Source organism: Leptonychotes weddellii, chromosome 9, assembly GCF_054177405.1.
Source record: "Leptonychotes weddellii isolate Sample4059 chromosome 9, ASM5417740v2, whole genome shotgun sequence".
Taxonomy (NCBI): domain Eukaryota; kingdom Metazoa; phylum Chordata; class Mammalia; order Carnivora; family Phocidae; genus Leptonychotes; species Leptonychotes weddellii.
Genome location: NC_138377.1, coordinates 75,938,888 through 75,962,700, shown reverse-complemented (window position 1 = coordinate 75,962,700; position 23,813 = coordinate 75,938,888). Strand labels below are relative to the sequence as shown.

The window sequence follows — 23,813 nt, the reverse complement described above, 5'->3', positions numbered from 1 at the left end:
TGCTGTGGCTAGGACTTCCAATACTATGTTGAATAGCAGTGGTGATAGTGGACATCCCTGCCGCGTTCCTGACCTTAGGGGGAAAGCTCTCAGTTTTTCCCCATTGAGAATAATATTAGCTGTAGGTTTTTCATAGATGGCTTTTATGATATTGAGGTATGTACCCTCGATCCCTATACTCTGAAGAGTTTTGATCAAGTGGACATATGTTTTTATTTCTCTTGTGTATGCCTAGGAATGCAGTTGCTGGGTTCAATCTTCTTTTGACCTTTCTGAGTTATTAATTTCTATTTCTGGATTTTTAATTTAGAAACTATTTTTTCTCTGATGTTCTTTCTTTTCATAAAGAAATAGCATGTTGTCTTGTTTTATGGGTATATTATCTTACCTGTTTCAGGATATTATTAATAGTTTTTTTTTTTTTTTTTAAGATTTTATTTATTTATTTGACAGAGACAGCGAGAGAGGGAACACAAGCAGGGGGAGTGGGAGAGGGAGAAGCAGGCTCCTGGCTGAGCAGGGAGCCCGATGCGGGACTCGATCCCAGGACCTTGGGATCATGACCTGAGCCGAAGGCAGACGCTTAACCAACTGAGCCACCCAGGCGCCCTTATTAATAGTTTTTTTGAGAAATTTTCTCTTCCCTGCAATAGTCGCTATTTCTTCAAATAGATTTTAGTTAGTTTTGATGTTTGACTTTGAAATTGAAGGGTTTGCTCAAGTGTCTGATAATCCTTGATTGCTTTAAGAGTACAATACCAGAACACTGATTAGAAGTTCTGAACTAACTGGTGGTTGATACTTATTTCTGGGATTCACTGTAATGTGATCTGCTGGGCAATTTTGGTGATCCTCTAGTATCAGTATCTTGATTTGTTTCAGCATGGTCAGGTTCTCCAGAAAAATGTCTAATCTCCTGTCTCCTGTCTGCCATTGTTCTAGAAGTCTATTGATGGAAGAGGGCTGGGGGTGTTGGGAGGCATGTGCAGGTTCCATTTAGTATGTAAATTTTCACTTAATCTCTCTGTTTTCAGTATGGTACATTCTGATAACTGTGCCTCTTTCTCTTCATGGATGCTCTATTTAATTCCGGGGCAGAGGAGGGTCAGGGAGCGAGGATCTGAGAGTTGAACTGCTTCTTCTTCTTCTTCCTTTTATTTTTTTTTTTAAAGTTTATTTTATTTATTTATTTTTTTTAGTAATCTCTGTACCCATCTTGGGGCTTGAACTCACTACCCCAGAGATCAAGAATCACATACTCTTCCACCTAAGCCAGCCAGGCGCCCCTGAACTGCTTCTTAAATAGCTTTCCAATCAGTTCTCCTGTTTTTAGCTCCACCCTCACCACCACTTCCAGAGTCACCTGGTGCTGCTGCCAAGTCCTGAATCTTTTTTTGGGCATGGTGGTTCTGTGGTGTAATTTGGGTTGCTTCTTGGCTTTCTCCACTGCTGGATTAGAATTCAGCTTTCACTAGTCTGTGAAATAGATGATCACTCTTCCAAAATTTTGTTGCAGTTATATTTCTTCTGTTCTTTTTCTTAAAAATTCATGTTTTAAAAAAAATTTACTGTTGCTCAGTGGGGTTTTGGAAAAGAGTTAAGGTAAATGTGTGTATTAAATCCACTCTTTTAATTTTTTGTCCTTATCAAACTTCTTACATTTTATTCTTAATGGCTAACTTTTGCACATCTGTTATTTCTTCTGTACCTTGATTCCTGGAGTCCAAGTCAACCTAATTTTGATGTTGTAAGATCTAAATATTTATGAGATAAATACTGATCAAAAGATAATTGGGATAAAGGTAATTTTGTGTATTTTTTTCTTTCTTAATATATTTGTTAATTGCATAGCCTCTTTGACCCTTCACTAGGATGTAAGACATGGAGAGAGGATTAGTAAAATACAGTTTGATACTTGACACTTTTTTCATTTTTGATATACATGTTAATTCGGGGGATGACAAATCAGATTACAGATCACTGTATGAATAGCTCTTAAGCTCTCTATATTATGAGACCAGTTTTTGACTGGTTGGGTACTGTGGATTTAGATCTGTACTGAATCTAGACTTAAAGATGGACTCTTTTTTTTTTTTAAAGATTTTTTAAAGATCCGGGAGCAGGGAGCCCGATGTAGGGCTCGATCCCAGGACCCTGAGATCACGACCCAAGCCGAAGGCAGACACTTAACGACTGAGCCACTCAGGCGCCCCAAAGATGGACTCATATTGAGCGTAGTCCTTACAGTTCTCCATCACTCTTTTTATCCAGAGCCTTGGGGAATTTCTGTTCACTTAGATCACTTATTCTGACCAGGCCTCCAGGGAGACTCAGCACCGTGGATTATTATGGGCCAGACACTCAGAGACTAGATTCAGGCAGTCTTTAGGAAATACAGTGTTCACAGGCTGGTTAGCCCCTGACTGAAGTTCTACATATATTGAATAAAAATCCTGTAAAAAATAAAATCACACCAGTATTTACTCTGATAATGCTTATAAGGTATTCATGATAAGGGGGGCAACTGCTTAATGGATATATGGTTTCCTTTTGGGGTGATGAAAATTTTTTGAACTAGATAGAGGTGGTGGTAGCTGCACTCCATTGTAAGTAAGTGTTCACTCTGAAGTGGTTAATTTTCTGTTATGTGAATTTTACTTAAAAGATATTTGTAGTTTATTAGCAGTGTCTTATATATAAGCCTTTGTAAAATGACTTTCTGCAGTAAGAAAAAATTACATATTTCTTTAGAGGATGTCTAATATATAGATAAATGAAAGTAAGATCATCAGTTATCCTGGAGCACCTGGGTGGCTCAGTTGGTGACGTATCTGCCTTCGGCTCAGGTCATAATCTCAGGGTCCTGGGATCTAGTCCCGCGTCGGGCTCCCTGCTCAGTGGGGAGTCTGCTTCTCCCTCTCCCTTTGCCTGCTGCTCCCCCTGCTTGTGCGCTCTCTCTCAAATAAATAAAATCTTTAAAAAAAAAAGATCATCAGTTATCCTATGTCAGAAATAACTACTTTTAACCTTTTTATGTATATGTTTATTAATTTAAGAATACATTAAAATCTGGGCGCCTGGGTGGCTCAGTTGGTTAAGCGACTGCCTTCGGCTCAGGTCATGATCCTGGAGTCCCGGGATCGAGTCCCGCATCGGGCTTCCTGCTCGGCAGGGAGTCTGCTTCTCCCTCTGATCCTCCCCCATCTCATGCTCTCTCTCTCTGTCTCATTCTCTCTCTCAAATAAATAAAATCTTTAAAAAAAAAAATACATTAAAATCATATAAATGTATAAAAAGACTATAGTAAACTACGTATTCACATTTTTTTCCTTCACTGAAATAGAAACTTTCTATTTGGTGCATAGCCTGAATGTTTTCCTCTTTTAATATTCATAAAAGTAATTTTTAAAAAGATTTTATTTATTTATTTGACAGGGAGAGAGAGAGACAGAGAGGGAACACAAGCAGGGGGAGCGGGAGAGGGAGAAGCAAGCTCCCCGCTGAGCAGGGAGCCCGATGCGGGGCTCGATCCCAGGACTCTGGGATCATGACCTGAGCCGAAGGCAGATGCTAACGACTGAGCCATCCAGGTGCCCCTCATCAGTAATTTTATGTAGCTAACACTCACATGATGGAATACTTTGTATCGTGATTTTTAAATGAATCTCTTTCTTGGGGTGCCTGGGTGGCTCAGTCAGAAGAGCATGTGATTCTTGATCTCCAGGTTTTGAGTTTGAGCCCCACACTGGGTGTAGAGATTACTTACAAAAAAAAAAATCTTTAAATCAATCTCCTCTTAGACATTTAAGGTGTTTTATATTGTTTCCTATTCTAAATAATAAATTTGCACTGAATAGTATTGTAGCTTAAGTCCCAGTTCTATCAAATCATTTCCCAGAAATAGAATTATTGGGCGAAGGGGTATATGAAGTTTCAAGGCTGCTGTTTATTGTCCTAGTGCCACTTAGAAATGTTGAACCAGTTTTTACTCAGTCATACCTGAGAGTCTCAAATTTATGACTTTTTATCATCTGAGAGGGTAAACAGTGACCCCACACTTTGAAATATAAGCTGTTATGGAATGTACAGAATGTTTGGCAGCCTGTTTTGATTTTCTCTTTCCCTTAAAAATCATAGGCAATTAATGCCTTGCCAGCTATGTTAGAGTTATATAGCATTTATGTCAGGCAAAATAACACACTAAATGTAAGTTCTTACATAAAAACATGTCTAAGCTTCGGCTTATTTTCTTTTTAATATTATGGTATTATTTAAAATAAAATGCCATTTTAAGTGGATAGTTTGATGAATTTTGGTAGTTGTGTACAAATGTATAACCACCACCATCAAAGTGTAGAACAGTTTCCTCATCCTAAGAAGTTTCTTCATAATCCTTTGCAGTTGATTCCTCCCCCCGCCCCCAGTCTCCTCTTTAACTTTAGGCAACTACTCCCCTGCCTCTGTCACTATAGTTTTGTTTTTTTTTTTAGAATTTCATATAGTTGGAATCATAAAGTGTATATGGTCTTCTGTGTTCTAGTTCTTTAGCTTAGTGTATTTTTGAGGTTCATTTGTATTACATGTATTAACATCTTATTCCTTTACATTGTTGAGTAGTATTCCATAATAGAGATATCCACAATTTGTTTATTCACCAGTTGACAAACACTTGAGTTGCTTCCAGCTTTGAACTTTTATCAATAATACTGCTATAAACATTTGCATACACATCCTAGTGTGGACATAGGATTTTATTTTTCTTGGGTAAATACTTACAAGTGGAATTTCTGCCAGCAGTGTATGAGAGTTGCAGTTGTTCCACATCTCACCAACAGGATGTAGTCTTTTTAACCTCAGCCGTCTTTGTTGGTGTGTAGTGGTGTCTGTTGACCGATGATATTGTGAGCTTTGGATTAACATCCATTTTATGAATGCTAGCATATTTTGAAATAGTAGGAAGTAAAGTAAGTGTATATTCCCACACTGTGAGAACTGAAGTGGGCTGTGTAAGCATTTGTTCAAATGATTACTATGTAATTGAAGGCCCACCAAACATATGACATGATTTTAGTAGCTTGGTGATATACAGTTAAATTTAAGTGTCTTCCTACCCTTAGAAGGATAAGTTAACATTGTTTTTGTTTATATTATGCTGATTCTAGATTAGTGGTTCACAGGAAAACGATTAAACAGAATGACTTGTGTTGTTGAAAAGACTGGTGATTTATGAGCTTTGTATTTCTGAGATATGGCCCTAGAATTCTATAATTCTTGAACAATTGATTGAGAAATTTTAGATAAATTCAAGGATTAGATATAAAAGAAATATTATGAACAAATGATTTATTTCTTTTTGTTCCTCCTTAGGACATTTTCATTCCATCTCCAAGTTTGGAAGAACGATCAAATGATGGGAAGAAAGGTGGAGATTTGCATAGTTCCTCTTTGACTGTTGAGTGTTCTAAAACTTCAGAAATTGAATCAAAGAATACCACTGAGGATCTTGGGCTGTCTTTGACAGGGGATTCTTGTAAGTTGATGCTTTCTACAAGTGAGTATAGTCAGTCCCCAAAGATGGAGAGCTTGAGTTCTCACAGGATTGATGAAGATGGAGAAAACACCCAGATTGAGGATACTGAACCCATGTCTCCAGTTCTCAATTCTAAACTTGTTCCTGCTGAAAATGATAATATCCTGATGAATCCAGCACAAGATGGCCAAGTAGAACTAAATCAGAATGATAAAACGAAGGGGGATGACACAGAAACCAGAGACGACATTAGTATTTTAGCCTCTGGCTGCAAAGGCAGAGAAGAGACTGTAGCAGAAGATGTTTGTATTGATCTCACTTGTGATTCAGGGAGTCAGGCCGTTCCTTCTCCAGCTACTCGATCTGAGGCTCTCTCTAGTGTGTTAGATCAGGAGGAAGCTATGGAAATTAAAGAACATCATCCAGAGGAGGGGTCTTCAGGGTCTGAGGTTGAAGAAATCCCTGAGACTCCTTGTGAGAGTCAAGGAGAGGAGCCCAAAGAAGAAAATATGGAGAGTGTCCCATTGCACCTTTCTCTGACTGAAACTCAGTCCCAGGGGTTGTGTCTTCCAAAAGAAATCCCAAAACAAGAATGCCAGGAAGCTATGGAAGTTGAAACCAGTGTGATTAGTATTGATTCGCCCCAAAAGATTCCAGTACTTGACCAAGAATTGGAACATAAGGATCAGGAAGCGTGGGAAGAAGCTACTTCAGAGGATTCAAGTGTTGTCATTGTAGATGTGAAGGAACCATCTCCCAGAGTTGATGTTTCTTCTGAACCTTCAGAGGGAGTGGAGAAATGCTCAGATTCCCAGTCGTGGGAGGATGATGCTCCAGAAATAGAACCATGTGCTGAGAATAGAACTGATGCCCAGGAAGGAAAGAGTGCAGAATATGAAGGAGATCTGAGATCAGTGACTGCAGAAAAGGAACCTGTAGAAGGACACTCTCCACAACCTCCCTTGACTTTAGAGAGAGCAGATGATGCTCTGAGACCTGACCTGGAGATGCAGCAGGCTGAACCTCAAGAGAAAACTGATAACTCATTAACAAAAGACTCAAAAATAGCTAACACGAAGCAGCTGGGCTCCGGTGTAGAAGCCCAGGAGCTGGAGAAGGCCTCTGCCCATGCTTCACAAAGTTTCTGTGAAAGCTCTAGTGGTGAGTGTGCTTGTAAATTGTTGTGTGTTTCCAACCAAATTATAATTTGGAATGGAAGGTAGGAGGGAACTGTGCTTATGTCAGGGCGGAAAAGTACCTTAGAATTATGTTTATGAATAGCCATTAATAGTTGGGAAATATAAAAATTTGCCTTGTGTTTTTCTTTTGTAGCTGTAATTAATTGTGGAATCATCTGAGGTTTATCAGCTTTATAACTCAGGAATAATCAACATGAATTTTCTGAGTATTTAGAAATTGTATCAGTCTGTTGTTTTCTACTTAGGTCCCAACCATTTTTTATATTTTTGTATTTTGACAGTTGCCTTGAAATACAAGGATTTTTTTTTTATTATTACCCTACATAGTAAAATATTCAGAACTCTGTTAATGAGTGTACTGTTACTGGTTTTTTCCTCTTTATGGGCATTAGATAAAGTTCTAAATTTGGTTCAACATATATACATCTTAAACGTTAAACTGGAAAAGGAATTTGTTTGTGTTCTTTACCTATTTTATCTGAGACCAGAATGAGAATATAGATTGCTTTCTGAAATATTTGTAGAATTTTCTATATGACATTAGCTGAAAAGAATCCAAACTTTCTAAATGCCTACAGTTTGTATAATTTAAAAATAAAACAAACTCCAAAAATAAAAAAATAAAAAGTTACAAACTTAAGAAAACAAGCCTCTTGGGATATGGAAATGAGAAGCAGTATTTGGGCATCATCATAGCTATTAATATGGGTGATCAGACCTTTTGGTGGCTTATACTTGTCTAGGTGTGATTATTAGTAGTACTTTTTTTTTTTTTTTTAAAGATTTTATTTATTTATTTGACAGAGACACAGCGAGAGAGGGAACACAAGCAGGGGGAGTGGGAGAGGGAGAAGCAGGCTTCCCATGGAGCAGGGAGCCCAATGTGGGGCTCAATCCCAGGACCCTGGGATCATGACCTGAGCCGAAGGCAGATGCCCAACGACTGAGCCACCCAGGTGCCCCAGTAGTACCTTTTTTTTTTTTTTAAACTTTCAAAATTGCCCCTTTTCGTTAGGCATTAGGTTTTGTAAAGAGGATATTTTTTTTTTTTTCCGCTTTTCAGAACAAGAAAATGTTATAGCTGAAAAAGAAGTTAGGGGTTATGGGTTCACTTTCTTCTTTCTAAAGTCATGGCTAGTTAATAATTGAGGTGGGACTAGAACCTGCATCTCCTGATTCTGAAGTCTCTGCTTTTTACTCTGTACAACTGTGTAATGTAGTAGAATCTGACAAATTATGGCAACTATCTGAATAATCTGATATTTTGTATTGTTGAATATTTTTGTAATTGTGTTACATCTAAATATTATTGTTGACCTAGGCTAAGAAAGTATTAGGACCTATAGATTGTTTTAGTATGGTTACTTAGGAGGATTTTTTAAATTATCTTAGCAACTGTATGCAAAAGAAGCTTCTAACATTGGGATATTAGTTCTATCATGTTAATAGTATTCTCCATGAATTCTTGCTTACACTATTAATTGGCAGGGACAGTTTTTATAGTAGACGTTGCCTTAGTAAAACTTACTTTAATATTTAGATTGTTGAAAATACTTGTAAGTTATTTTCTGCTTCAAGATTTTAGTTTTTGAGCAAACAATTAAAAATAGTAAAGACAGTTGGATTTACCTCTAGAGTAACTCATTCAGAAGAGCATTGCTAGAAAAGAGAAAAAATTATTTTGTACTTAAAATACAGTTGTCTAGTTGCTAAAGGTTAAGAGAGACTAATTTAAATGAGAGTAACCTAAAAAGTTCATGGTTCTTTGGTCTGGAAAGACAGAATGAAAGGTATGAATTGGTTGACTCCCAGGTTTGTTTAATTAGATTTCTGTATACTGAAGTTAGAAGGGTACTTTTGTTTTTTGTTAATAGCTTTATTGATTTAAAAAAAGATACATGCTTAATTGTGAAAGTTCAAACAGGAAAGAGAAGAGAGGGATTTGGGAGAGAAAAGGAGACAATCACTGTTAAGTGCCTGTATTTATAGATAACTTGGAGATCTCTTCAGACATCTGTTTAAGGAGGCCTCTTTTTTTTTTTTTTTTTTTAAGATTTATTTATTTGAGAGAGAGAGAGCATGAGCAGGAGGGAGGGGCAGAGGGAGAGGGAGAAGCAGACTCCTTCCTAAGCAGGGAGCCCAACTCTGGGCTTGATCCCAGGACTCTTGAGATCATGACCTGAGCCAAAGGCTGCCACTTAACTGAGCCATCCAGGTGCCCCTTAAGGACCTCTTGAACTTTGAAAAAGGAAATTTAGAAAGATGGTACTTGGAAACCCAGCCTTCTTCAATAAAGAATATACTTTTGATAGGTTGATTATGTGAAAGATTGTGACAAGTTCAGCAAGTCTATAATTAAATCCACAAGTGGTAGTCTATGATAGGTTAATAATGGTCAGGGAAGCTAGGTATGTTTTGTATTCCAGCTCTAACCTTTATTGGCTTACTTTATGGAGTATCATTCTAATTAGCCGTTAATGTCACAAGCAGACTCTTAGGGTATACTGTTTATGCATGATGTCTCCCAGTATAGAAATTCTCATATTTTTAATTAGATGGCTTTTAATGAGTTGTAAGAAGTGACCACCAGTTCTTTTGAGCACAAAAGAAGATTAAATGGGCTGTAGATGTAACAAAGTTAGAAGTCAGGGAGACCTTTCTGACATTAAGGGTTTTAAAAATTGCTTTGAACTAATGAATTCTCTAAAATCCTTAGTAATAAGGGCAAACACCCCACTCAGCTGGTTTGATGATTGATATTAAATCTCCTTTTGTTCATTGCTGTCTTTCTTCATAGGTTGATACGCTCGCATACAGTAGGATAGCCCATGATAATCTGGGATAGCAAGAAGGGACTTGATAATTTAAACAATAGGCGTGCTAAATGTTAGAGAAATAAGTATGTGGAAAATTCCAGTATTAAAGGCTAAAATATTATTTTGCGGGATGGTGATAACTTGACTAGATTAGTAGTGTCTTTCAGATGAGTTGAACAAAAGCAGAGAAATGGGAAAGCATTTGGAGGACATTGAATAGAGGCTTTCTGAATATGAATAATTAAAGACTAAAAATAAAGGCTGCTTCTAGTTAATTGAATGCTGGCTAAAGAGTTAGGAATTTATCTTCTAGTGGAAACTTTGGCATTTTGACAAGGGGCTAACATGTTCAAAGTAATATTTTATAGGAATATTGCTTTGGTTTTGTGCTAAAAGAATTGGGAGTTGGGGAAAGGGAGAGACTTCAGGCAGAGAATGTAATTGATAGGCTGTTGTAATAATCCAGGAATGAGTCATTGAAGGCCCAGATAAATAGTGGCAGTGTTGCCTATAAAATTAGACTCATTTTTCCATTAGGCTGTAGGAATGCAGCTGGGTCAGTGGTACAAAAATAATTTTTCATAAGTTTTATCTTGTCCTATGCAAAGGAAACCCCGTTACAGGGAAATGTTCAATAATTAATGTTTGCATGTTAAATTTGCATATTATGGTATGACATAGAAGGATGGACTTAAACATTTCATGTAGACTTTCAGAAGTCTGCATGGTCAATCATAATATGAGGGATGGTTCTTGTCAAGAGAGCAGTGCAGTGCAGGTGATTGTCCCAGGAAACAAAATTCTATAAAATACATCTTTGGGATGTTTGATGCTTCGTGAGATGTTTTTTTATTCTTTAGTTTCTATATCTATTCTAAGTTCTTCTTTATTAACCTAAAGGACTTGCTTTTTAGGGAATTGCCAGAGAATGAATCCTTTTTTTTTTTAAAGAATGAATCCGTATCTACCTGACCCCCTTCTCTTTTTTCTGTTACTGTGGTGGAATTCTTTGCCATAAGATGTGATTCTGAGGGGTGCCTGGGTAGCTTAGTTGGTTATGTGTCCGTCTCTTGATTTTGGCTCAGGTCATGTTTCTCAGGCTCTGCTGCCCCACAGAGAGTCTGCTTAGGGATTCTTCTCGCCCTCTGTACCTCCCCTTGCTCTTGCTCTCTCTCTCAAATAAATGAATCTTTAAAAAAAAAAAAAAGGGTGATTCTATGATTCTTCACTCACACTCTTTGCAGTTCCTTTAGCTGAGCATAATATACTTTTCATCCTTTATTTCTTTTTTATTTTTTTTAAAAGATTTTTATTTATTTGACAGAGAAATAGAGAGCTCAAGTAGGCAGAGTGGCAGGCAGAGGGAGAGGAAGAAGCAGGCTCCCCGCTGAGTAGGGAGCCCGATGTGGGGCTCGATCCCAGGATCCTGGGATCATGACCTGAGCTGAAGGCAGCCACTTAACCCACTGAGCCACCCAGGCGCCCCTCATCCTTTATTTCTAAAGTTTTTTCATTTTCTCTTTTCATCCTTTCGGGTTACTAATTCATTTTCTCTCACATGTAGATGTAAGAGATGTTTTTTGTTGTTGTTTTGTGACTTTGAAGACAAAAGTATCAAAGTGCTTCATATAAAAGATAATAAAGAATAGGAGTGGAATGGAAAAAGATGAAAAGAGAAAAATATGGTATTATGAGAAATAAACTTGGTCTTCATCCAGTTCCTTGCACAGAGCTCCAAAAATCCTTGTAATTTTCTAAGTGATAGGAATATTTTTTTTTTTTTTAAGATTTTGTTTATTTATTAGAGACAGAGTGACAGATAGCGAGAGAGAGCATGAGCAGGGAAGAGAGGGAGAAGCAGACTCCGCGCTGAGCAGGGAGCTAATGTGGGGCTTGATCCCTGGACCCTGGGATCATGACCTGAGCCAAAGGCAGGCAGAGGGAGAAGGAGGCTCTCCAATGAGCAGGGATCTGGATGCGAGGCTGGAGCCGGATGCAGGGCTAGATCCCAGGACTCTGGGATCAGGACCTGAGCGGAAGGTAGCCGCTTAACTGACTGAGGCACCCAGGTGCCCCTCTTTTGTTATTCATAACAAACCCTTTCAAACACTTCTGAGATTATGCTAATGAGGTAGAATCCCTACATAGCCTCAGGACAGGATTGTACACCAGGAAGACCTAGTGACAGGGGATTGAAATTTGCAGTCCTATCCACCTTCCTCCTGGAAGGAAGGGCTGGAGATTAAAGCTCAATAAAAACTCTTGAACAGGGGCGCCTGGGTGGCTCAGTTGGTTAAGCGACTGCCCTCAGCTCAGGTCATGATCCTGGAGTCCCAGGATCGAGTCCCGCATCGGGCTCCCTGCTCAGCAGGGAGTCTGCTTCTCCCTCTGACCCTCTTCCCTCTCATGCTCTCTGTCTCAAATAAATAAATAAATAAAATCTTTAAAAAAAAAACAAAACAAAAAAACCTCTTGAACAGGATTTAATAAGGTTCCTCCTTGTAATGTGCCAGGAGGGTAGGTATCTCATCCCAGTTGCATGGGGACAGAAGCTCCTGCTATCAGAACCCCTGTGGACTTCACCCTCTGTACCGCTTCATCTGGCTGTTCATCTGTGTCCTTTATAATTGGTAAATGTAAGTAATAAGTGTTTCTCTGAGTACTGTGAGCAGCTTGTAAGTTAATCATACCTGAGGGAGGAGGTCGTAGGATCTTCACGGTATAGCCAGTTGGTCAGAAACACAGGTAACAACCTGGCTTTGCGATTGTGTGACTGAGCTTTTTTTTTTAAAGATTTTATTTATTTATTTGACAGAGAGAGACACAGCGAGAGAGGGAACACAAGCAGGGGGAGTGGGAAAGGGAGAAGCAGGCTTCCTGCAGAGCAGGGAGCCTGATGCAGGGCTTGATCCCAGGACCCTGGGATCATGATCCGAGCCTAAGGCAGACGCTTAATGACTGAGCCAACCAGGTGCCCCAGGACTGAGCTTTTAATTTGTGGGATCTGATGCTATCTCCAGGTAGATAGTGTCAGAATTGAAAGACACCCAGTCAGTCTGCTGAGAATTGGAGAATTGCTTGGTGGTATTAGGATACACATTAGGCAAAATGTTTGCAAAGTGACTAGGTATGGCAGATTGTAGGTATTTTGAGCCATCAAAGGAAAGTAAGTACAAATTTTCAGATGTTAGGTTTTAATAGGAACAGTCTGGTACAGTTCTTTCTTTTCTCCCAAACTTAGTCATTTTATTAAAAGAGGTAAACAATTAAAAAAACAAAGTGTGATTTTGGCAGTTTACTAATTCTGATTAGTAAAAATTTGGAACCAAGGCCTAGTTAAAAAGTGAAGTTTTATATCTTGACAAATGTTTTATGTTTATATTAATTTATTGATGACTAACCAAAATGTATATACTGGGAATACTCATGTATGTGAGATTTACCACTGTGCAGACGTTTAGATATGAATATTACTATTATGGCCTGGAGTGGTCAGTACATGTTACTTCTCATCTCCTGTTCCTCAGGGCCTCTACACTTTGGGCCTCCTCAATTTGTCTGTTTTCTGGTTGTATGCTTTGTGTCTGTCAGTCCTGTTGTTGATGGCTGTAACTGGAGCACAGAGAATAGTAGGAAATTATCTGGGAGGCCTGGTGAGGGGCGTTGGGAATGAGCCCGATTTGGGGAGCACAGGAGAAGAATAATTGAAATATTTCTTGTAGTTCTTTTTACTTTTACTTTTTTTTTCCTGTACTTCCATTTTGGTTTCCTTTTTGTTCATCTTTTTTTTTATCCCCTCCAGAAACTCCATTTCATTTCACTTTGCCTAAAGAAGGTGAAATTATCCCACCATTGACGGGTGCAACTCCACCTCTTATTGGTCACCTAAAATTGGAACCCAAGAGACACAGTACTCCTATTGGTGAGTGACTAAAATATAATGGTATTTAAAGCAGAATTTTTGAGATACCATTCTTTATGCAAGTGATTCTTTTAGATCTGAGGAGTTGGGCCTGCCTGAGAAGGTTGGTTTTTGTCTTAGGAAGAATAAGTTTGTGGTGTCTGATTCCATGAGTTTAACTCCCAGAAGATTTTGAGCGGTGATGAGAAGAAAGAAAGGGTGGAAGGAAGGAAGAAAGAGAATATTTATGAGGATTTTATTCTATTACTTGCAAGGCAGTAGAGTCTGAGTGCTAAGCAATGATAATAGAGCTATTTTTATAAGGAAGGGTCAGGAAATAGGGTAGGGTAGAAGTACTGTTTATTCAGTACCCTGGCTATCAGTCTGCTGCTTGACAGGGCAGGAAAACTTAGATCCTCCTTCCCTGAAGCAGCCAGTAGTCTTCTGCATTAACCTATTTGTTTTCTCTAGTCAGTGCTGGGAGGTAACAATCATGCCGTCTGGAGTCTCCTGCTACCTATGCCTGATGCTGGCAGATGTGGGCTGGCTGAGGGCTCATGCAGCATCCTTTGTCCAGATGCAGAAGTGGAACTGAATCCTGTTGCTCCTCTTAAGACCAGGTGTCAAAACTAGTGCGTAGTTGTTGATACTGTGACAGGGTTTATCCTAGGAACCCCCTGCAGTCCTGCAGAGCTGTGGAGCCAAACAGGCAAATTGATGACCTTGAATTGCAGTTTTTCATGTTTGTATTTTAGTGTTCTTTCTTTCTTCCTCCTGCCTCCCTTCTTTCAGGTATTAGCAACTATCCAGAAAGCACAATAGCAACCAGTGATGTCATGTCTGAAAGCATGGTGGAGAGCAACGATCCCATACTTGGGAATGAAAAAGGAGATCCTGGGGCTGCCCAAGAAATGGATGATAAATTATGTCTAAGAATGAAACTGGTCAGTCCTGAGACTGAGACGAGTGAAGAGTCTTTGCAGTTTAGTCTGGAAAGTAAGTTTTATTTTATGTTAATCTTGGGTAATTATTAGCTGCGGATCATCTGAGACGTATTAGTTATCTTCTAGTTACAGTGATTAATACCTGTATAATTATAAATGTGTCTCTTAAGTCTTATTCTCATAGATTTAATTCTTTGCTTTCGGCTAGTCACTGTCTCGTTACTGAAGAGCTTCATTTTATAATCTTTGGTGCTGTTTGTTTCTCTGTGTTAAACCCGTATCTCTAAAGTAATTGGTTTCCGTATTCAGAAACAGTTCAGAAGAGGGTAGACAATGTAGGATTGTGGATTCACACTGTAGGCTTATGTTGACTGTTTCTCACATTAATTAATTGCACATTGATTAGTATGGCTAAAATGCAGAGAAGGTACAAAGGAGGCTGCAAAGTAGGATCCACATTCAGAAAGGCCTTTTACATGAAGCCGAGACACTGAAGAATTTTAGGTAGGGGAGTAATATCAGATTTGGTTTTTTATTATTTATTTATTTATTTATTTATTTTTTAAGATTTTATTTATTTATATGACAGAGAGAGACAGCGAGAACAGGAACACAAGCAGGGGGAGTGGGAGAGGGAGAAGCAGGCTTCCCACGGAGCAGGGAGCCCGATGTGGGACTCGATCCCAGGACCCTGGGATCATGACCTGAGCTGAAGGCAGACGCTTAACGACTGAGCCACCCAGGCGCCCTTTTTATTATTTATTTATTTATTCATTCATTCATTCATTCATTCATGAAAGACAGAGCTAGAGAGAGGGAGGCAGAGGGAGAAGCAGGCTCCCCGTGGAGCACGGATCCCAATGTAGGACTTGATTGTAGGACTTGTTTTTTTTTTAAAAGGATCAGTTGAGTGTTTAAAAACATGCCTGGGGTGCCTGGGTGGCTCAGTCGTTAAGCGTCTGCCTTCGGCTCAGGTCACGATCCCAGGGTACTGGGATCGAGCCCCACATTGGGCTCCCAGCTCCACGGAACCTGCTTCTCCCCCTCCCTCTCCCACTCCCCCTGCTTGTGTTCCCTCTCTCACTGCGTCTCTGTCAAATAAATAAAATCTTAAAAAAAAAAAAAACAAAAAAAACCCCAAAACATTGTGCCTTTGTGCATTCTTCCTTACCTTGTCTTGCCCATTTCCTGTTCTCCTGCCTGGAAAACTCAGTCTTTGTTTAACCAAGAAGTAGGGTCATTAGTAGTGGGGATGGAGATGAGGGGATGAATCTGAGAGGTAAATAGTAGAATAGAGAGAACCTTGGGACCAGTTAGAATATGGAGGTAAGGGGGGGGGAGAACCCAAAATGAATCTACATCTGAATTTAGTTTTCATGATAGCACTCTAAAGTAGATATTCTTATTTCCAGACACAAAGAGAGCTTTTCCAGTTATATACCTAAGGTCATAATAATTTTTTTTTTAAGATTTTATTTATTTGAGAGAGATAGCATGAGCTGGGGTGGGGGGGTGGCGCAGAGGGAGAGGGACAAGCGGAGTTCCTGCTGGGCGTGGAGCCCGACACGGGGCTTGACCCCAGGACCCTGACCCCAGGACCCTGAGATCATGACCTGAGCTGAAGTCAGATTCTGAAATGACTGAGCCACCCAGGTGTCCCAATAATTTTTTAAAAAATGTTTGTTTATTTTAGAGGGTGGGGAGGAGGGAGGGGGAGAGGGAGAGAGAGTCTTAAGTAGACTCTGTGCTGAGCACGGAGCCTGATATGTGGCTCCATCTCAGGACCCTGAGATCATGACCCTGAGATCATGACCTGAGCTGAAACCAAGAGTCTGACGCTTTAACCAACTGTGCCACCCAGGCGCCCCGCTAAGGTCACAATAACTGCTAAGAGGTAGTCCTAGAGTTTGAATCAGATCTATCTGACACAGAAGTTTATAATTTTTCCACTAGGTAGTTTGTAAATGCTATTTAATGGAGTTAGAATGGGAAGAAGTCTTATAAAAGATTGTAAAGGAACATTCAGCAAAGAAGACTAGGAGAGTATGAAGATGGAAATCTATGGAGAGGAGAATTAACAAGAAGGTAACATTGTGAGACACAAAAGTGTGGGTCTGATAAGGTGTATCTGAAAATGTATGTTGGATTTGGCAATTAGGATCCATTTGGTGACTCTAGCAAGAACTATTTCAGTACGGTGCTTTGGGTGGGCGCTGCACTAAAGGTAATTTAGGATTGATGGGGAGAAGAGGTAGCAAATGTATTCTACTTTTAAGAAGTTTATATGAGGAAGGAAGAAAAAATATGCCAAGTTAGAGAGAAATTCAGGATTGGAGGAGATTTTTTTCATTTTTATGCCTAAGCATAGGGGCCTAAGGAGATTTATAGACTGGAACAAAGTCTCCAGAAGAGAGATGGGTTAAAAATGAGGGAATAAGGGAAACAGTTGATGGATCAAAACCCTGAGGGCATTGAGAGAGGAAGCTTTCAAAGACTATGGGTAGAATGGGTGGACTTGAATAAGAAGGGCCTCTCATTCTCTGGAGACCAAAGAAAAGAAATTCTAGCTAATATACTTTGAGTTCTTACGATATGCCAGGCATTTTACATGTATATCTCAGTAAATCTCACAACAAACCTGTTGAGGAAACTGAGGCATAGAAAGACTGAGCACCTTTCCTAGAGTCAAACACCTAGTAAATGGAATAGCCTGAATTCAAAGTAGTTTTAAGAACCAGGGGTGCCTGGCTGGTTCATTTGGAAGAGCATGTGACTCTTGATGTCGGATCCTAAGTTCGAGCCCCGCTTTGGTTGTGAGTTCGAGCCCCACATAGAGATTCCTAAAAAAAATAAACTATAAAAAAAACTAATGAAAACAGGGCACCCTGGTGGTTCAGTAGGTTAAGCGTCCCAACTCTTGGTTTCAGCTTAGGTCATGATCTCAGGGTCGTGGCATTGAGCTCCATATTGGGCTATGTGCTTAGCGGGGAGTCTGCTGGAGATTCTCTCTTTCCCTCTCCTTTGCCCCTACCCACCCACACCTTGTGCACACATGCTCGCTCTCTCCCCCTGTCAAATATACAAATCTTTTTTAAAAGTTAAAATAAAAGGGTTGTCTGGGTGGCTCAGTCATTAAGCATCTGCCTTCGGTTCAGGTCATGATCCTGGGGTCCTGGGATCGAGCCCCGCATCGGGCTCCCTGCTCGGCGGGGAAGCCTGCTTCCTCATCTTCCACTCCCCCTATTTGTGTTCCCTCTCTCACTGTGTCTCTGTCAAGTAAATAAAATCTTTTAAAAAAATTAAAATAAAAAATAAACAACAAAGTAGTTTCAAGAACCAGAAATCTGGGTCCGAATTACAGTGCTATTCTGCTTTTCAGTGCTTATTAATTTGAATCTTACTGTTCAGTAGAAATCAAAGTATTATGTTTCCATTTTTATTATATCTGGTATCAAGTACGGCCTATCAAGAGAGTATGTGGTAGCCTTGAAACTTTATTTATATTTATTTTTTAATGATTTTTTTTTTTGACAGAGAGAGCACGAGCAGGGGGAGCGGCAGGCAGGCAGAGGGAGAGGGAGAAGCAGGCTCTCTGCTGAGCAAGGAGCCCGATGCGGGGCTCTATCCCAGGACCCTGGAGTCATGACCTGAGCCGAAGGCAGCCACTTAACCAACTGAGCCACCCAGGCGCCCCTATTTTTTAATGACTTTATTCTTAAGTAATTTCTCCATTCAACATGGGGCTTGAACCCACAACCCCGAGATCAAGAGTCACGTGCTCTACTAACTGAGCCAGCCAGGCCTTCCGTCCCTGCCTCCCCCCTCTCCCCTGGCCTTTTTTTAAAGATTGAATCTTTAGATTTGAAATTACAACTTGGAAGACCTTAAATGGAGCTAACTTTCTGGATGATATTACTACCTTCCTTGATACTAGGAGCATTGTATCAGGCAGGCACTGTAGTCACACTTTTACTCATTTCATCCTCACAACAAATCTGTGAGGTTGGTTCTGTTTTATCTCTGTCTTATAGATGAGGAAACTGACTCAGAAGATGGAGTTTATTCCCAGGTTGGACTACTAAATGCTGGAGCCAGGGCCTGAGCCAGGTGTCTGTTTCAGAGACAGGCTCTAATCGCTAACGTTTAACTGCTACCTTCTTTAAATTATGTCAGGTCATAAATGCTTTAGAAATGTTTAAAAATAGTTATTTTCTCTAAGGCTGGAATAAATTGTACATGAACACATTTTAATCCTTTGGCATTAGTGACATTGCTTTAAGAATATGGGATTCTTTTCAGTATCACCCTTAATTCTTTGCTAGAGATTCTTTCTTGAAAATGTGTTTTGTTTTTTGAGTATCTGTCCCAAAGGCACTTGGGGAAGAACTTGAGTACTGTGTGTGGGTTCTCTTAAAAAACTGCACACTATTTAAAATTTGTGCATCAAAAAAATAAATAAAATTTTGTGCATCAATTTCAGACTTTTTTGCATAATTTTTTATTAAAATTCTTTTTTGTGTTTTGTATATTATGTAAACTTTATACATTTGTATGAGAAGAGAGGAATTGATTCAGGAGTTGTTTAATTTTCATTTTTACATGTTACTGTTTAGTAATTCATTATATTGTGTTTCTAGACAAACTGTCTTCTGTAGGAAGTTTGAAAGAAAATTGATTTGGTGCAAGTGAGAAAAACTTGTACCATTAAATGATAAGAAATCTTTGTGTCCACTTATTCTTACCTCTTTTTGTTACTTGTTGCAGTTATTAGTAGAGGAGGTTTTTAGGTGTGGTACTAACTGAATTCTGTTTCTTTCCTTTCTGTCCTTGCTTTTGTTTTTATTCAGAGCCTGCAACTGGCGAAAGAAAAAATGGATCTACTGCTGTTGCTGAGGCTGTTGCCAGGTAACCAGAGCTGGTTGCTATTTAGAGGAGTTTAATATACAAAGCCACTCTGGCAATAAGGAGAAGATGATTTATCAATAGAGGAGAAAACTTAAACTCCAGCATAAAGGGTTTAGCCATGTGTTGAATCTAATGTAGGCTGTCTTACTAATACTTTCAGTCTCATAAAGCTTTTACTGTACTTAGAACTAAGATATTTAAAGGTGTTTCTCTTTCTCCCTTTTGTTCATGTGGTAGTGCCCTTTTTGCTTTTTTTCTGTTGGTGAGAGATTATTGCTGCTATTGGTAAGGTAATAAAGGGTTTAACAAGAGATAGCCTTAGACCTTGTTCCTTCAAAGATTCCTGACTCCGCCGCAACCTCAGGCCATTTTCTCTTCTGCCTGCAAGTTAACTACTGTGTTGAACTGTTATTTTTGCTTTGTCATGAATGCTGTAATGCTTTGAGGATGAGTTTGACCCCATCCTGAGGCTCTTGTGGTAAGCTTTGCCATCTGGCGGCTGTGAGAGTAGAATTGTTTCATTGGCTTATGGCATGAGTCATCCAGCATGAACATACTAGCAGCAGCCGCTGGTGAAATATAGGTGAGGATTCTTTTTTTTTTTTTTTAAAGATTTTTTATTTATTTATCTGAGACAGAGAGAATGAGAGAGAGAGAGCACATGAGAGGGGGGAGGGTCAGAGGGAGAAGCAGACTCCCCGCCAAGCAGGGAGCTGGATGCGGGACTCGATCCCGGGACTCCAGGATCATGACCCGAGCTGAAGGCAGTCGCTTAACCAACTGAGCCACCCAGGCGCCCCTAGGTGAGGATTCTTAAATCGGGCTTGGCAAGTACAGTAAATAAGTAAAGCAGGCCAAGTGCCAGAGCACAGAGTATTAAGGATGTTGGCGGCTGAACGTGTGTCCCATTTGAATATGTGCTCCTGTTCGACTCCAGCTGGTTATTACCATGCAAGAATGCAAACTTATTGTTGCCAGACCTTTACATTTTTAAAGAGAAAGCTGGATTTTTAAAAATAAAGTTTCTTACTTTTGGGGTCAAATAAAACATGTCTGTGGACTAAATTTGACCCTCAGTTGCAAGTTTCTAACCAATGTGTAAATCCTTTGATCTGTACTCAGTTCTGTTTTAGAGAGATTAGTTATTCTCTGTGCTCTTGCATATTTAATCTGAAAGATAAGCAGTTTAGGGTCCTTACTCTGTTAAAGACTGTTTAATGTTATGTCTTCTTACAAGATGAAGAAAATGGAGTATATACTTGATCTCTTTGGTTTTAACATCATTGTATACCACACATAACTTGTTATTAGTCTGTACATGTGCACATGAAGGGGAAATAATGTGCTGTTGAACCTTTTGTGCCAAATGTAGGGATGAAAAATGAGGGTAAAACTCAGAGGTGGAGGGTTGGATTGGGGGGTCAGGGAATGAGATGAAATTCATTGGTAAAGTAAATTGTGTATATGAGAATCGAGATTTTAAAAATCTTTGACTATTCACTTTACAGTTGGGTTCACCATAAGAAATCATTTCAAGTAAGCTGTGCTTGAATATTTTCGATGACCATTGCTTCTTTTGCATTCACATGAAGCAATACCACTGTTTTAAAGTTTTTTTTTTTTTTTTTAAGATTTTATTTATTTATTTGACAGAGAGAGAGACAGCTAGAGAGGGAACACAAGCGGGGGAGTGGGAGAGGGAGAAGCAGGCTCCTGGCTGAGCAGGAAGCCCGAAGCGGGGCTCGATCCCAGGACTCTGGGATCATGACCTGAGCCGAAAGCAGACGCTTAACAACTGAGCCACCCAGGCTCCCAATACCACTGTTTTATTTTTATTTATTTATTTTTTTTCCAATACCACTGTTTTAAAGTGTCATCTGTAACTGGGCTCTGTTCAGATTACTTGCCATTATCTTCTTTTTCTCTTAAACATTTCATTATTGAAGGTTTCAAGTATATACAAAAGTAGAAAGAATAGTTTAATGCACCACTATGTACTCATCACCCAGTGTCAGAAATTACCAACTCATCGTCAGTCTTGATTCATTTATAAATACTTCCAGCACACTCTCCCCCACTGGATTATTTTGAAGCTAATTCCAGCATTATCTCATTTTATCCATAAATATCTCAATGCTATTTCTAAAGGATAAGGATTTTTATTTTGAACTTGACCACAGTGCTATGATCATACTTTTAAAATTGGCAGTGATTCCTTAATGTCATCAAATATTCAGTGTTGAAAAAAATATTCAGTGTTCAGATTTTTCTGATTGCCTCATAAAAGGTTTTTTTTTCCACTTTGGTTGAATCAAGATCCAGACAGGGTCCACACATTATGTCTCTTAAGTTAAAATTTGATTTGGTTTGTCTCATCAAATCTGATTATGTCTCTTAAGTTAAAATTTCTTTTAATCTATAGGGATCTCCTTACCCCCACCCCCTCTTTTGTTCCTAGCAATTTATTTGTTGAAGAAACTGAGTTGTTTGTACTATAGAGTACTAAAGTTTGGAATTGGCTGATTGCATCTTTATGGTATTTGATATAGTCCTCTGTCCATCTTTATTTCCTGTGAATCTTCCTTGAGAGTTAATTGTGCTGATTTGAAACAAGTATGAAGGATATTTTGGCATAAGGTGGTTTGGGATGTAGAACAAGGATTTTATTCCCTTTGTGCCTAAAAAGGATTATTTCCAGAGGTACTTTTTCATTCAAAACTAACACAGTATATGGCTTTAATTTATTATCTCAGTCCTCCGAAGACCGTGTCTGTGTTTAGCTGTGTTTGTGAAGCCCAACAAGATGATGAGGCTCGAAGTCAGGATCCTCCCTCTGTGCCCATCAGGTGAGCATTATTTTCATAGCCTCTTTTGAGTTGTATTGATTTGCAGAATGGTTGGTACCAAAATCTAGAATGTACGTTGCTACCATTTTGTGAACTTGAGCTTACATTTTTATCTGAGGGATTGTGACATATTCTAGATGGATTTATAAATGAGATGTTATGAGAAATTTTATTTACTATTTTATAGGTACAGATTTTTGTCTTGATTTGCTTGTTTTATCAATTTGAAATGATTCAGTCTTCATAAATTTATGAAAATATATAATTCCAAAAAAAATCTATCATTCTATATTTTTAAGAGTACGCCTTTTTTCTTAGTTTTGGAAATGTTTGCTTTTAACAAGACTTAATTTTTCATTAGTTTCCCATAGGGCAAAACTGAGATGTTCACCCTAAATTAAAGTTTGTCATACTTGATGGAATTAAGATTTGCCCATGATTTCTTTACTCCATAATCTCTTAGAACAGCTCTGAAACAGAGAAAAATTTTTGAGTTACAAAGTATTTTTTCTCTGTCTTGTTTGGGATGTAAAATTCTTATATTTAGTATAGGGAAATAAGTAATGGAAATGGAAATAAGCTTGTATTTTCATTATTAGGTGGTGTTCAGTGATTTTGTAACTAGAGAATTTGATAATGTTTTGTTAGCGGGTGTATTCCTAATGTTATTTGCAGCATAATTTTAATGTTTTTTATTGACATAAACATTGAGAGGAAACATGTCAGTGCTTTTTTTTTTTTTTTTAAAGATTTTTATTAATTTATTTAACAGAGATAGAGAGCACAAGTAGGCAGAGCGGCAGACAGAGGGAGAGGGAGAAGCAGGCTCTCTGCCGAGCAGGGAGCCTATGCGGGGCTCGATCCCAGGACCCTGGGATAATGACCTGAGCTGAAGGCAGCCGCTTAACCGACTGAGCCACCCAGGCGCCCCCATGTCAGTGCTTTTACTTCTGATTATTAGATATGAGCTTGTTGGTGTTCTTGAGAATCAAATAGCCCAGATCACATTCTCACAAGGGGGAGCAGCAGGCAGAGGGAGAAGTAGGCTTCTTCCCCCAGGATCATGACCTGAGCCAAAGGCAGACGCTTAACTGACTGAGCCACCCAGGCATCCCTCTATTCAGAAGTTCTACTCTAAATAAACAGCTCCTGTAAAATGTGGAAGGCTTCTTTAAGGGTGGGAAACAGTGGTAATTGAATTCTTCAAATAGCTAATCAGGTCCTGTTCCTTCTAGCTTTTGACTTTCATTGTTGTTCAGCTATTGATATGTTAGCTGCCTGAAAGATTCAAACATTAGCATTCAGGTCATAGAAAAGATGAATTGAGTCTTTGTAGTTGCTTTGTTTTATGCAACTAGTATTGATTGAACATCTGCTGTGTACCTAGCCCTTGTGCTAAGTGATTTATATATATGGTCACTTATAACCTCATCAGAGGTAGGTTTTACTCATCTGTCTCCTGGTGGTATTATTCTTACCTTTCCTTTATTGTGTTATATATCCTTACTCATTTGAGGTTCCTGACAGGACTCAAGCTATGACCACCAAATTTTTACCGGGCTCTCTTTGGGTAGGCCTCTGTTCTAAATCTTTCTTTAATCTCCTGGTTTGGTAAGCTGAGTTCAACAAGATAGACATCTCAGAAACTTCTCCTTTTCTCTTTCAAGATCCA

At 39.0% G+C, this 23,813-nt stretch overlaps 1 protein-coding gene across 7 annotated transcripts in view; it reads left to right on the top strand.

Annotated features, from left to right (window-relative positions):
- The window catches only part of TP53BP1 (tumor protein p53 binding protein 1), a 100,188-nt gene that overhangs the window by 51,642 nt on the left and 24,733 nt on the right, over positions 1–23,813 (top strand). For 5 of the 7 annotated variants that reach the window (XR_004075146.2, XM_081829487.1, XM_031026367.2 and 2 more), the window contains exons 12-16: positions 5,368–6,691; positions 13,348–13,467; positions 14,239–14,442; positions 19,238–19,295; positions 22,049–22,141. Coding sequence is in view for 6 of the 7 variants with exons in the window: in XM_081829487.1 (XP_081685613.1) it covers positions 5,368–6,691; positions 13,348–13,467; positions 14,239–14,442; positions 19,238–19,295; positions 22,049–22,141 (1,799 nt within the window). In the remaining variant the exon portion in view is untranslated. Of the gene's footprint in view, positions 1–5,367; positions 6,692–12,073; positions 12,182–13,347; positions 13,468–13,488; positions 14,067–14,238; positions 14,443–19,237; positions 19,296–22,048; positions 22,142–23,813 lie in introns of those variants that run through there. The other 2 variants (XM_081829488.1, XM_031026371.2) reach the window with 2 other exon arrangements.